The 13865-nt window shown below is 43.2% G+C and overlaps 1 protein-coding gene across 5 annotated transcripts in view; it reads left to right on the plus strand.

The window, feature by feature from the left end:
- Window positions 1–13865, plus strand: part of nek11 (NIMA-related kinase 11) — a 395005-nt gene that overhangs the window by 138183 nt on the left and 242957 nt on the right. For all 5 annotated transcript variants that reach the window (XM_069911155.1, XM_069911163.1, XM_069911148.1 and 2 more), the window contains exon 4: window positions 13194–13312. In XM_069911155.1, the coding sequence (XP_069767256.1) occupies window positions 13194–13312 (119 nt within the window). The remainder of the gene's footprint in view (window positions 1–13193; window positions 13313–13865) is intronic.

Raw genomic sequence — 13865 nt, forward strand, 5'->3', positions numbered from 1 at the left:
ATCTTGAAGGAATCTTGAAGTGCTGGCAGAGAAACATCAGGATCCACCAAATACAGCAAAACGTCATCCGCAAATAGATTTATTTTATAATCCTCATTCAAGACTCTCATACATTTGATACTATCATTCTGATGTATTAATTGTGCTAGAGGTTCAATATCTAAAGCAAACAAGGCGGGTGATAATGGACATCCTTGTCTAGTGGATCTTGTTAAATTAAAGGATTCTGAAAGCAAACCATTAGTAACAACTCTAGCTTTCGGACCATTATACAAGGCCCTAATCATAACAATGACACCGGCTCTGTATACGCTTATCTTTGTGAGGTTTTTCAGTTGGTTGTTTTTCCAGACTCTTTTGTGTAGTCTTCCAAAGGCGCTATTTGCCTTGGCGAGTCTGTTGTCTATCTCATTGTCGATCCTTGCATCTGATGAAATGGTGCAGCCGAGATAGGTAAAGTGGTTGACCGTTTTGAGTTTTGTGTGCCCGATGGAGATGTGGGGGGGCTGGTAATCATGGTGGGGAGCTGGCTGATGGAGGACCTCAGTTTTCTTCAGGCTGACTTCCAGGCCAAACATTTTGGCAGTTTCCGCAAAGCAGGACGTCAAGCGCTGAAGAGCTGGCTCTGAATGGGCAACTAAAGCGGCATCGTCTGCAAAGAGTAGTTCACGGACAAGTTTCTCTTGTGTCTTGGTGTGAGCTTGCAGGCGCCTCAGATTGAAGAGACTGCCATCCGTGCGGTACCGGATGTAAACAGCGTCTTCATTGTTGGGGTCTTTCATGGCTTGGTTCAGCATCATGCTGAAGAAGATCGGCTCCGAATCATGGGTCCTCTACCGGCACCACCTACGTTTCCTAGAACGCTTCCACCAGCGTTGTCTCCGCTCCATCCTCAACATCCATTGGAGCGCTTACATCCCTAACGTCGAAGTACTCGAGATGGCAGAGGTCGACAGCATCGAGTCCACGCTGCTGAAGATCCAGCTGCACTGGATGGGTCACGTCTCCAGAATGGAGGACCATCGCCTTCCCAAGATCGTGTTATATGGCGAGCTCTCCACTGGCCACCGTGACAGAGGTGCACCAAAGAAAAGGTACAAGGATTGCCTAAAGAAATCTCTTGGTGCCGGCCACATTGACCACCGCCAGTGGGCTGATAACGCCTCAAACCGTGCATCTTGGCGCCTCACAGTTTGGCGGGCAGCAACCTCCTTTGAAGAAGACCGCAGAGCCCACCTCACTGACAAAAGGCAAAGGAGGAAAAACCCAACACCCAACCCCAACCAACCAATTTTCCCCTGCAACCGCTGCAATCGTGTCTGCCTGTCCCGCATCGGACTTGTCAGCCATAAACGAGCCTGCAGCTGACGTGGACTTTTTACCCCCTCCATAAATCTTCGTCCGCGAAGCCAAGCCAAAGAAGAAGAATCATACCAATAAATGAGAGACCAAACGAAAACTTTTCAAGTACTTTAAATAAAAACTTCCATTCTACTCTATCGAATGCCTTTTCTGCATCCAATGAAACCACCATTGGATAATTCTTCTGAGATTTAGATCTATTTATCAAAGTAATTAATCGTAGAATATTATCCGAAGCATACCTATTTTTTATAAAACCTGTTTGATCACGATGTATTATCTTTGGTAAATACTGAGCCATAACTTTAGCCACTATTTTATAGTCTACATTTAACAAAGATATAGGACAGTAAGAAGCTACCTGTAAGGGATCTTTATCTTTTTTTTGGTGCAACTGTAATTATAGCATTAGAACAGGACTCAGGTAATTGAAAAGTATCATAAAGTTGTTGTATTACATTCTTAAATAAGGAAGATATATCAACATAAAAAGTCTTGTAAAACTCAATAGAAAAAGCATCACCACCAGGCGCTTTTCCATTTGGCATATCTTTTATAGCCATTTCAATTTCACTATCCGTAAAAGGTTTATCTAACTCTTGTCTGTCCTCTTGAGATAACTGTGGTAAATTAATATTTTTCAAAAAAGAGAGGAGCTGGCCAAGGGAGATTGGAACAGGATGCCATTGGGAAATATGGCAGAGCAGCAATGGATGACATTTCTGGAAGCAATGAGGAAGGTGCAGGAGAAAGAGACCAAGGAGGAAGAAAGTTTTCATATTCTAAAAAAAAGTCACAACTGTGGCTGACAAGGGAAGTCAAATCCAAGGTAAAAGCAAAGAAGGAAGCAAAAATTAGTGGGAAGGCAGAGGATTGGGAAGTTTTAAAAAATTGCAAAAATTAACTAAAAAATTCATAGAAGAGGTGAAGTATAAAAGTATGCTAGCAAATAGTATTTTATGGCATACAAGACCCACATTTTTTTCCAAAAAAAAAGCACAGAAATACCCTCAGGTCTTGTATGTGAAGTTGAGGTATCAGGGAGGGCGGGTCCCACCTCCCCACTTCCATCTGCTGCTGTCCACTCGGTATTGCCGCCTGGACCTGGAATCAGGAAAGGAGGGATCCCTCGCTGTCCTCTTGGCATTGCCACGATGCCAGCTGAGGAGGTCACCAGCTGCTTGCTCAGCTTCAAGAAACTCGCGGAGGTGCTGCGGCTGTCCAGGAAGCAGGCCTTCAGCTTCGCAGGCCACTTTCCCTCGAGTGGCCCCTGCTTTCCAGAGCCACAGTCATCGCTCACTTCCCCCAGTGAGAAGGCTGACCACGGCGGCCCCCGCCAGCAGCGCAAGAGGTGCAGGAGGAACCCATTTGGCAACATTGCCAACCCCTGTGGATTATAGGTGGGGACCCTGGGCCCTGGGGCTGGACTGCCTGCTGAGGAGAAGCCGTACAGCAAAGGGCATCCTCAAGTACATCTCTGATTTAAATGGAAAGCAGGTCGTTTGGCCTGAGAGTTTATTGTCATAGACATACAGCATATAAATACACCAAAATTATTCCTGCAGCCACACATAGGTACATAAGATACACAAGAAACGATATAAATTACCACAATATTGCCAAGACACAAAAAGAGATAATATAAAAGGATGGATAAACAGTTTTCACTGTTTACGTCTAAATGTTAAAAGGCTCTCCAGAGCAACACTGAGTGAGAACTGAATTAAAACATTCTGCTTATCCATAAATACACTAAAAAAAGTTAATATTCCTGCTGAAATGGGGGGTCTTATATTGCCATCAAATATGATAATATCAGAGGATCATATGAAGTAGGAACAGGAGTAGGCCAAAAATGGCCCATCGAGCCTGCTCCGCCATTCAATACGATCATGGCTGATCTAATTTATGGCCTAACTCCACCTACCTGCCTTCTCCCCATATCCCCTAATTCTTCTATCATGTAAAAATTAATCTAACCGAATTTTAAATATGTTTAATGAAGCAGCCTCAATCAATTAATATCTTCTGCATGTATATAAAGAGTAAAAGAGAGGTGACAGTAGATAAAGGACCATCAAAAAATGATATTGGAGAAATAATGGAACCATAGAACATTACAGCATAGAAAACAGGACCTTCAACCTTCTAGTCTGTACCAAACTATTGTTCTGCTGAGTCGCACTTGACTTGCACCCAGTCCATAGCCCACCATACACCTCCCATCCATGTCCAAATGTTTCTAAAAAGTGAAAGTATGAGCCCGCATTCACCACTTCAGCTAACAGCTTGTTCCACATTCACACATATCTGTGTGAAGAAGTTCCCCCAAATGTTCCCTCTAAACTTTCACCCTTTCACCCTAAAGCATGTTCTCTGGTTTGTATCTCACCTAACCTCAGTAGGAAAAACTTATTTCCATTTACTCTATCTATACTCTCATAAATTTATCAATTATTTATAATATAAATTTAGACATGCAGCACGGTAACAGATCATTTTGGTCTCTGAGCCTGTGCCACCCAATTAACATATAACCCTTGATACATTTTGAACAGTGGAAGGAAACCAGAGCCTCCAGGGAAAATCCATGCAGACACGGGGAGAACATACCAACTCCTTACAGGCACGTGAGGTTTAAATCGTGGTTCCAATCGCTGGCACTGTAAAAGCATTGCGCTAACCACTACACTATCCATGCTACCCCTCATTCTCTCCTCATTCTTTTACACTCCAGGGAATAAAATCTTAACCCGTTTAACTTTCCTCGTAACTCAGTTCCTGAAGTCCTTGCAATGTCTTAGTAAATCTTCTCTGCACTCTTTTAATCTTATTTATTTCTTTTCTGTAGGTAGATGACCAAAGCTGCACACAATAATCCAAATATGGCCTCACCAATATGTCATACAACTTTACCATAACATCCCAACTCCTGGACACAATATTTTGATTTATGAAGGCCAATATGCCAAAGCTCTTTTTACAACCCCTTCCTCCTGTGATGGAACCTTCAGGGAATTATGTATGTCTATTTCCAGATCCCTCTGTTCTACTGCACTCCTCAGTACCCTACCATTTACCATACGTATCCTACTTTGGTTTGTCCTTCCAAAATGCAACACCTCATACTTGAGAAAAAATATATAGGTAGATTATTTTCTAAATGGGGAGAAAATTGAGTCCCTTACATGGTGAAAAAGATGACTGTAATGCTGGCATTAATTTCAAGGGGGGTAGAATATAAGAGCAAGGATGTATTGTTGAAGCTGTTGAGACCTCACAGAGTATTGGGCTCATTCAAGAAAGGATGTGCTGATATTGGAGAGGGTTCAGAAGAGTTTCACAAGGATGATTCTGATAGGAGGAGTAGTGTCAGAAGGGAAAGGTTTGCTGGGTTCAAAGAATAGTGGGTCTGGACACAAGCTAAATGCAGAAATAATCTTTATTGACACATGTAAGGAGATCACAACAGGATTGACACATGCAAGTATCCACAATCACATAACTTAATGCAGCCAATCACATTGGACTTAACACTACAGATACTAGCAACTGTTTACACAGACTCATAATAACTAAGGACTACACTACCTGCTGTTCCTTGACTAACGTGGGCATGGCTCAGATGCTATCTACAACTACAACAGCGTATGACAGCCCTGATCCCTATGTAGTGCACACCTTAATAGCGACTCTTCCAAAATTCTACACAGCAGGGTTTATCTCAGGGCAAAAGTGAAAGAGCTGCTGCCTGTGGTGGAGTTTATAATAAAGTAAGCTGGAGGGTTGGTTTTCGTGCAGTTGGATAACCATGTTGAGGAACTTTGGGGGGCATCCAAGGCGCTCTAGTATTTGCCAAAGCCCTTTCCTGCTCACAGTGTCGAAGGCTTTGGTGAGGTCAACAAAGGTGATGTAGAGTCCTTTGTTTTGTTCTCTGCACTTTTCTTGGAGCTGTCTGAGGGCAAAGACCATGTCAGTAGTTCCTCTGTTTGCACGAAAGCCGCACTGTGATTCTGGGAGAACATTCTATTTAGGAGAATCCTATGCTTCTGATCGACCCTCTGTCTCCAGATGCCACCAAGGAGTTTGCTTACTGGCTGGACTGCTTCCAGGCCTACCTGAATGTGACCAAGGACGTGTTTGACTTGAATAAACTCGAGGTTGGCCCTCGTTTCCAGGGTAGGTTCTAAGGGTATGCAGTCATTTGGGACTATAATACTGCTTGGAAGGCTCAGTACCTGAAGTCACAAAATGAGGTTCTAGTGAGGCATCGACTCGCTCTATGTCGGCAACGGCCTGGAGAGACCATTAATGACTATCAGCTTGATCTGTGGACTCTTGCCAAGAAGTGCCAGTATGAAATGGCTACTGACCATGTTCGTGAGGAAGTGCAGATCCAGGAAACCCTAGTCGCGGGGGTCCACTCGGGATACGTGAGACAATGACTACTTGAGTTGGGTAAGAAACACTTTGCCAGTTACGTGGAACTGACCAAGTCCCTTGAACAGTCCCAGCTTGAGACTGATGACCTCAAAGCCAACGACAATGCTCTCCTCAGTGAACCCTTCCCAGGACTGGCAGCCCCTGCTATCCCTGCCCTAATGGCAGCCGCCTCCCATGCTAGGGAGTGCTTCTTCTGCGGTAGGAGCTAGAATCCTTGCTCTCAGTGCCCAGCTAAGGCCTCTGTCTGCTCCAGCTGTGGTAAGAGGGGACACTGGGCGAGGGTCTGCTGCGTGAAGGGAACCCCTGGGAAATCCACAGTCTGCACAGCTCCTGGCTCTGACTCCAGCCCCAAGCCATCATCCTCAGCCCTGAACTCACCAGAGCCTACCTGCTGCGCTACTTGCTAAAGAAGGGTGGCAGTTGGAAAAAGGCACGAATGGGTCTCAGTGGCCATCTTGCCCTGATTCAAATTTAGTGCCATCGTCATCAGAGGAGGAAGAAGGGTGGGCATCTTGCTGTGCCATGAGGTCGATGCCATCCTGCCTGCCAGCGCATCAGGAGGGAGGGGAGCTACTCGAGTGAGGAGGACTACAGAGTCTCCAGGGTCCTAGCATCGATGGTTCTGGACCAAAACTGATCACATCAACTCAGCATCTTTGTGGTGACTGTCAAGATAAACGGACACTGGGTCTTCAGAAAGTTTCATAGACTCTCAGACTGTTCACAAATACAAACTAAAACTGTATCCTTCCAATTACCGTATATTTTTAGCGTTTCATTTGCACTCTACTCATATTCAAGAACATTGTACTGTAAATTTGTCTTTTGAAGGGGGAATTTTATAAACTTTAGTTGTATGTGCTTAACAATTTGTGTGCTCCAGTACTGTTGGGCCTTGACTTCTTTTGTCATCTTAAAAGTGTGACCTTGGAGTATTCTGGTCGCCTCCCTCCCATAATGGTTCAGATCAGAGGGCCATTAAAATTGGAGCCCACACGCAGCCTCTCCACACTTAATATCGACACCCCATCTCTCCCCAAATCTGTCTCCGGATTTCAAGACGATTGCTATGAAAAACAGGCAGTACAATGCTGGTGATCGAGAGTTCATAAAATCAGAGATTCACCCAACACCTGCTCAATGAGAAAATCATTGTACCTAGTACTAGCCTGTGGAGAGCGCAGGTGGTGGTAGTAAAAGGGAAAATATGTCCAGGCTAGTAATTGACTCGAGTCAAACAATTAATTGTTTTGCACCCCTGGACACATCCCCCCTCCCTCGAATTTCAGACATGTTGAATGATATTGCACAGTATTGGATCTATTCGACCATCGACCTGAAGGCTGCCTATCACCAGCTACCAATCCATTCCAAGGACTGTGCCTATACTGCTTTTGAGGCAAACAGCCATCTTTATCAATCCCAGAGGGTTCCTTTCAGTATTACCAATGGGGTTTCTATCTTTCAGAGGCAGATGGACAGAATGGTGAATGAATATAGGTTGAAGGGTACCTTCCCTACCTCACCATCTGTGGCCATATCTTGAAGGATCATGATGCCAACCTTCAGAGCTTTCTCCACGCAGTGAAATCCCTGAACTCACATAACTGCAGGAAGTGGGCATTCAGGACTAAACGTCTGGCTATCCTTGGCTACGTGGTGGAGAATGGTATTATTGGCCATGACCCTGATGAGATGTGCCCCCTGTAAGAGCTCCCTACTCCAAGGACCATGAAAGCTTTGAGAAGATACCTGGGGTTTTTCTCATATTACACCCAGTGGGTCCCTCAATATGCTGGTAAGGTTCACCTCCCCTCTTAAAATCCACCACCCTTCCCCTCTCGGATGAAGCCCAAATGGCTTTTAGCTATGTCTAAAGCCACCAAGCACTCGGTGGACGAGAATGTACCTTTTTAAGTAGAAAGTGATGGTTTGGACATGGCTCTGGCCACTACCCTCAAACAGGCAGGCAGGCGGGTTGCATTTTTCTCCTGAACCCTGCAAGGCCTCTGGAATCCCTCTGTGGAGGTAATCAGGCACTATCTGGCTGGTCGGAGATTTACGCTCCTTACAGACCAGTGCTCTGTTACATTTATATTCAATAATGTCAAGATGGGCAAAATTCAAAATGACAAAATTCCTGGGTGGAGGATTGAACTCTCCACCTACAATTATGACATTGCCTATTGGCCAGGTGCCCTTAATGAGCCTCCAGACGACTTATCCAAAGGAAGCTGTACCTCAGCACACACTGTCAAACATAATGAGCTCTGCCATCCAGGGGTTACCCGCATGCCTCACTTTGTCAAGACATGCAATTTTCCCTGCTCTATGGAAGATATCAGGGAAATGACCAGGTCCTGCCAGGTCTGCGCAGTGTGCAAGCCACACTTCTACCGCCCCACTAAGGCGTACCTGATCAAGCATTCTAGGCCCTTCGAACGGCTCAGTGTCAATTTAAAGGGACCTCTCCCCTTCACGAACAGGAATATTTTTTTTCTCTCCATCATTGATGAGTACTCCTGCTTCCTGTTCACTATCCCATGTTCAGACACCTCCACCTCATCAGTAATCAAGGCCCTAGATTCTATTTTCATTCTTTTCGGGTATCCCAGCAATATCCATAGCAACCGGGGCTCAGCATTTATAAGTGAGGAGTTAAATCAGTACCTGCTGGCAAGGGGCATTGCATCCAGCAGGACTACTAGCTGCAACCCCCCAGGGGAATGGGCAGGTTGTAAAAGAAAATGCCATGGTCTGGAAAGCTGTCAAATTGGCCCTCAAGTCAAAAAAGCTTTCAGACTCACGCTGCCATGGCACTCACTACATTCGGTCACTACTCCGTACAGTGACCAATGTGACTCCTCATGAGCTTTTATTCAATTTTGAAAAAAGATTGGTATTGGGAACTACACTCCCAACCTGCCTCACCACACCAGGTCTGATCCTTCTAAGAAAGCACATGAGAAGCAAGACCGATGCCCTGGTGGAGACGATGAGACTGCTCCATGCCAACCCCATGTACACCTATGTGGAGTACCCGGATAGCAGGGAAGACACTGTCTCTATCAGGGATGTGACACCCGCCAGAACAAAGAGCCAGTTGCATCAGGTGACTCACAAGTTCCAGAACTCTTTTTCACCATCTCCAATCAAGGCCTCAGGAGATTCAGTTCAGGAGGAAGAATCATTCCCCTCTGTCATAGAACCAGAGACCCTACCGCCCACTGTACCTCCCCTATGAGGGGACCAGGAGGCCCAAGGCCCACTGGTGCTGAGGCACTCCTCCAGGATTTCCAGATCCCTGGATCGTTTAAATCTGTAAATAATTGTATATATTTTTATTTTATTTTCTTGCTGAATCTGTGTTCTTTGTCTTCATCAACAGACCCTAATTCTGCAGGAAGGGGTGAATGCAGCGAACTGAGATTCACTGGAGATGAGTTGTGCTGATGACTGGCTCTGCCCCCATTGACCCATATATAACCCAGGTTTCCTCTCTTAATCCTGAGATCTACTAAAGACCATTGTAAAACCCTACCCTTTGTTATAAGCTAATTAGTGTGTTTTCTCCCTCCAGTTGAGAGCTTTTATTTGCACCAATGGTCAGGGGTGCACTAATGGTTGGGCAGAGTCCAACCTTGATTTGTTGGTGATGCAACCTCTGAGAATGTTCCAGGCAGAGGTCACATGATTATCCACATTTCCACCAGGTTCCAGATGGAGAGACTATATGACTCTCCACAATCCACACTCCAGGAGTGTTTGACAGCTCTTGACTGTACTTGTTGGAATTTAGGACAATGAGGGTGGATCTCATTGAAACTTTTCAAATGTTGAAAGGTGTGGACAGAGTAGATCTATAAAGGTTGTTTCCCATGGTGAGAGTGTCTAGGACAAGAGGGCACAACTTCAGGATTAAAGGACATCTGCTTAGATCAGAGATGTGGAGCAATCTCTTCAGCAAAAAAAGTATTTGTTTCAATGGCAGGATTTTAGTAGTTACTCAGACAAAGAAAGCTTTATTTGGGTCGAGAGAGAAATTCAGAGAATGTGGTTTTACAGAAAACAGTAGTGTGGCATTTAAATTGAGATGAGCCCAGAATTGCCCACACTGAAATTTTAAAGGGTTGGTAGAGATGGTGAGGGCTGAGATGATGGAAACATTAGAGAGCAAAGTTGAGGAATTAAAATTAAGACGGATTTTAATCTGAGGATGATATAATTCAACAAATACAGGGTTGAAGAGTGAATGAGGCTGCGTGAGTTGGGGTACACAAAACTTTTTGTTTGCTGCATTTTTCACATGGTGAAATCATTAAATCAGCATCCTGTCCCAAATAAGGGTTTTCAGCTGGGGTTTTAATGAACAACGCCACTGGGCTGTGACCTTAGACTGCTGCTCTACTCACCTTACATCAACGACTGTGTGGCTCAGTACAACAATAACACCATCTACATATTTCCTGACGATACCATGGTTGTGGGTTGTATAAAGAAAGGAGATGAGTCAGCATACAGGATGGAGATTGAAAACTTGGCTGATTGGTACACCAACAACAACCTTGCACTCAATGCCACCAAAACTAAGGTTTTGATTGTTGATTTCAGGAAAGGAAAACCAGAGGTGTACAATCAGTGATCATTGGGGGATCAGAGGTGGAGAGGGTGAGCACATTTAGGTTCTTGGAAGACACTATCTTGGAGGATCTTTCCTGGACCCAACCCACCAAAGGCATTGTGAAGAAAGTGCCTCTACATCAGAAACCCTGGCAAATTTCTACAGAGGTGTGGTGGAAAGTGTGCTGACCAGCTGCATTGTGGTCTGGTATGGGAACACTAATACCCCAGTGCATAAAGCCCTGCAAAATGTAGTGGATACAGTCTAGGACATCATAGGACATCATACCCTCTCCACTATTGAGCACATGTACAGAGAATGCTGCCGTTGGAGAGCAGCAGCGATCATCAAAGACGTTCACCACCAAGCACAAGCTCTGTTCTTGCTTCTACCATCAGGAAAGAGGTATAGGCGTCACAAGACTCAAACCACCAGGTTCAGGAACAGCTGCTATCCCTCCACCATCAGACTCCTCAACAACAAACTCAATCAGAGACTCATTTAAGGACTCTTACTTGTTCTTTTTGTTCTCTCTGATTTGAACTTGTTTATATTTGTTATCTGTTTAAAGTTTTTGTTTAAGTTTTTGCTTTGTACAGTTTATTTTTTGCACCAGCAATAATTCTGCTGTGGCTGCAGGAGAATCTCAGGGTTGTATATGATATCATGTATGTACCCTGACAATAAATCTGAAATTTGAAACTATCAAAGATTGATATGAATTTTTTTTTAATAAATATAAATAATTAAAATGATGGATTAAAATAATCGTTGGAAAAACTTGGAAGTCATTAAAAATATTTACCTTGAAGAAGAGCTCAGAAAGCCATCAGGCTCTTGATTGAACTCTTAAAGAGTGAATTCATGCTTCCCTTGTTTGGTGCAAACTGATCTTCCCTTTTTTCTCTTTAAATTGTATGTAATGTTAGAGATAACCTGTTGGCCTATACACAGAACCCTTCTCAGTGTACCAGGTATTTTATGACATATCGATGTTAAGTTAAATCCTATGTCAGGTCAGGCCTGGCATTGGATTGAAGAGGTGATATCATGGGGAGTACAACAGCTGAACAAAGTAACAGGCAGTGGCTGAGCAGTTCCCATGGGATCTTTTACGAGATTCGTCCAGGACTTGCACCAGTCCCATGAAAATCTCAGACTTCCATACAAAACAGTGGCACTTTAGAATTTCTGACCATAGTAATTATGATTTGCTCCTATGCTTTTCCTGTCAGTCATACCATGATGGCTCGTTAGCATTTATTTGATCAAATAGCAATTGTAAATGGTAGCAGATCTTGATAAAGTTTCCCTCAGAATGGGAAAGTAAATATCACTTCTAATGCATAGAGGTAGTTTTGAATTCACATTATGAAATACATGAAAGCAATGAAGCATTTAATAGTCAATCATTCAAATTGTTATCCTCCAGAGATGTGAGAGGAAAAGTCAGTGTTAAGCTGGTTGCAAATGTTACATTTCAGCTGCAAATCCATCTGCTATATTTAGTTATTTGCTTTCCGTGTTCAACTTGTACTATGGTGGGCGTTAGTTCCATCTGATATTTAATGAAGATCTGTTCAGGATTTTTTTTGTAAGAACAGGTGTAAAACAATGCCTTTTTACATTTCTATAGGCAGACTGGAGAATTGTTTTCAATATTGAAAATCCCTTAAACATTTTATCACTACAAGAAATCCTTGTATTGAAATCCTTGAGACAGGCTGAAGAGCCTATTTCTGCTCCTGTGTCTTATGGTCTATGGTCTAAATAATAACTAGAGGCAATTCTGTCTGGTAGATTATAACCACATTATCAAGACCAAATGCATAATTTAGCATGAGAGCAAAATTAAAACTAAACTGACCATCAGCCATCTATTTACATAATCCTGCATTAATCCCAGTTTTATTCTCCCCACATACACACGAATCCAATACAAAGGGCAGCACAGTTAGTGTAGTGGTTAGTGCAACGCTGTTAAAGCGCCAGCGACTTGGGTTTGAACCCCGTGCTGTCAGTAAGGAGTTTATACGCTCTCCCTGTGTCTGTATGGGAATTCCAGTTTCCTCCCATACTCCAAAGCATACCAGGATTGTGAGTCAATTCGGTGTAATTGGGCAGCCCGGGTTCGTGGGCCGAAAGGGCCTGTTACCATGCTGGATGTCTAAATTTAAATTTATGTACTGACACACTTGGAGGCTCAAAAAAGAGCTCCAATTTCTGAAATGCACCAGTTGCTACTCCATCACTTCAAATTTCTACTGAAATCTTAGGGATTATACATTTCTGTCATCCCTAACTGGACTGCTTCATGGATCCTCACTGTCCCCTTCCCCTCGCAATCCCTTCATCACATCTCTCAGAAGTCTTGTATGCCGAGATCTACAATAACATACTCCAAACTGAGAGCAGGTTTCTGGGTATGGACCTTCTTCACACCAATTTTATAAACACTGCTATAAAAAAAAAACATAAAATTATAATTTGATTGTTGTAAAACCTTTCTCTTTTTAATATTTATTATTTTTTGGAGTGTTTAATGCAAATTTCAGCCTAAAATGTTTCAATTATATATGTAAATGTTATATTTAAGATCTTTTTAATCAAATTTAGTGTTAAAATTACACAGATATTGGAATGGCAATACAAACCGTCTTCCCATATTATGACGACTTGCTCGATTGGATATGCTGTAAATTATTGTGGAATCATCAATTTTATTAGCATAACTGGTATAACTGGTCTTTTAAAAATTTGGTTGCAGGGTAGAGATCTACATTGTAAAATTGAGGAGTATAAACAAGCTGGTTTGACGTTCCCTGAAAGCCAGATTATGGAATGGTTTATACAGTTACTACTTGGAGCTCAGTACATGCATGAGAGGTATAACATCTATCTTTTTTATCTGAAGCATTTGCACAGCTATTAATAAAATGTAATCTAATCTTAACTATTCCGTTTTTATTTTGTGGGACGAAACAGGATAATAGTTCAGCTCAGACTAGAAGGGCCAATTTCTGTGCTGTTTTATGGTTGATGTCACAGAAATTTAGGAACGTACAATATAGGAAGAGGGAATTTAGCTCATCCTTGTTGCTGCTAATGGTAAAAGAGCTAGCCAGTCTCATCTCTGTTCCACCTCTTGGTTTGTCTCCCCGGAGGCTATTGGGGGGCATCATGAGCTCATCCAAATATTTTTGAAATGTGGAAGTTTTTATGTTAACCAAACTTTAAAGCAGAGTTCCAGTCTCTCAGCACCTCTGGTGAACCTATTCTTGTCATCTCCTCACCTTTTTACCAATGAAAATAGGTCCTTTTTGTCCATTCTTTTCGCAGATCATGATTTTTGTGCCCATCAATTCATTCTCCCTCTGTCTCCTTTGTTCCAAAGTAAATAACCTTAGCCCACCCAGTGTGGCAACTGGAACTGCACACC

Source organism: Narcine bancroftii, chromosome 1, assembly GCF_036971445.1.
Source record: "Narcine bancroftii isolate sNarBan1 chromosome 1, sNarBan1.hap1, whole genome shotgun sequence".
Lineage (NCBI taxonomy): Eukaryota > Metazoa > Chordata > Chondrichthyes > Torpediniformes > Narcinidae > Narcine > Narcine bancroftii.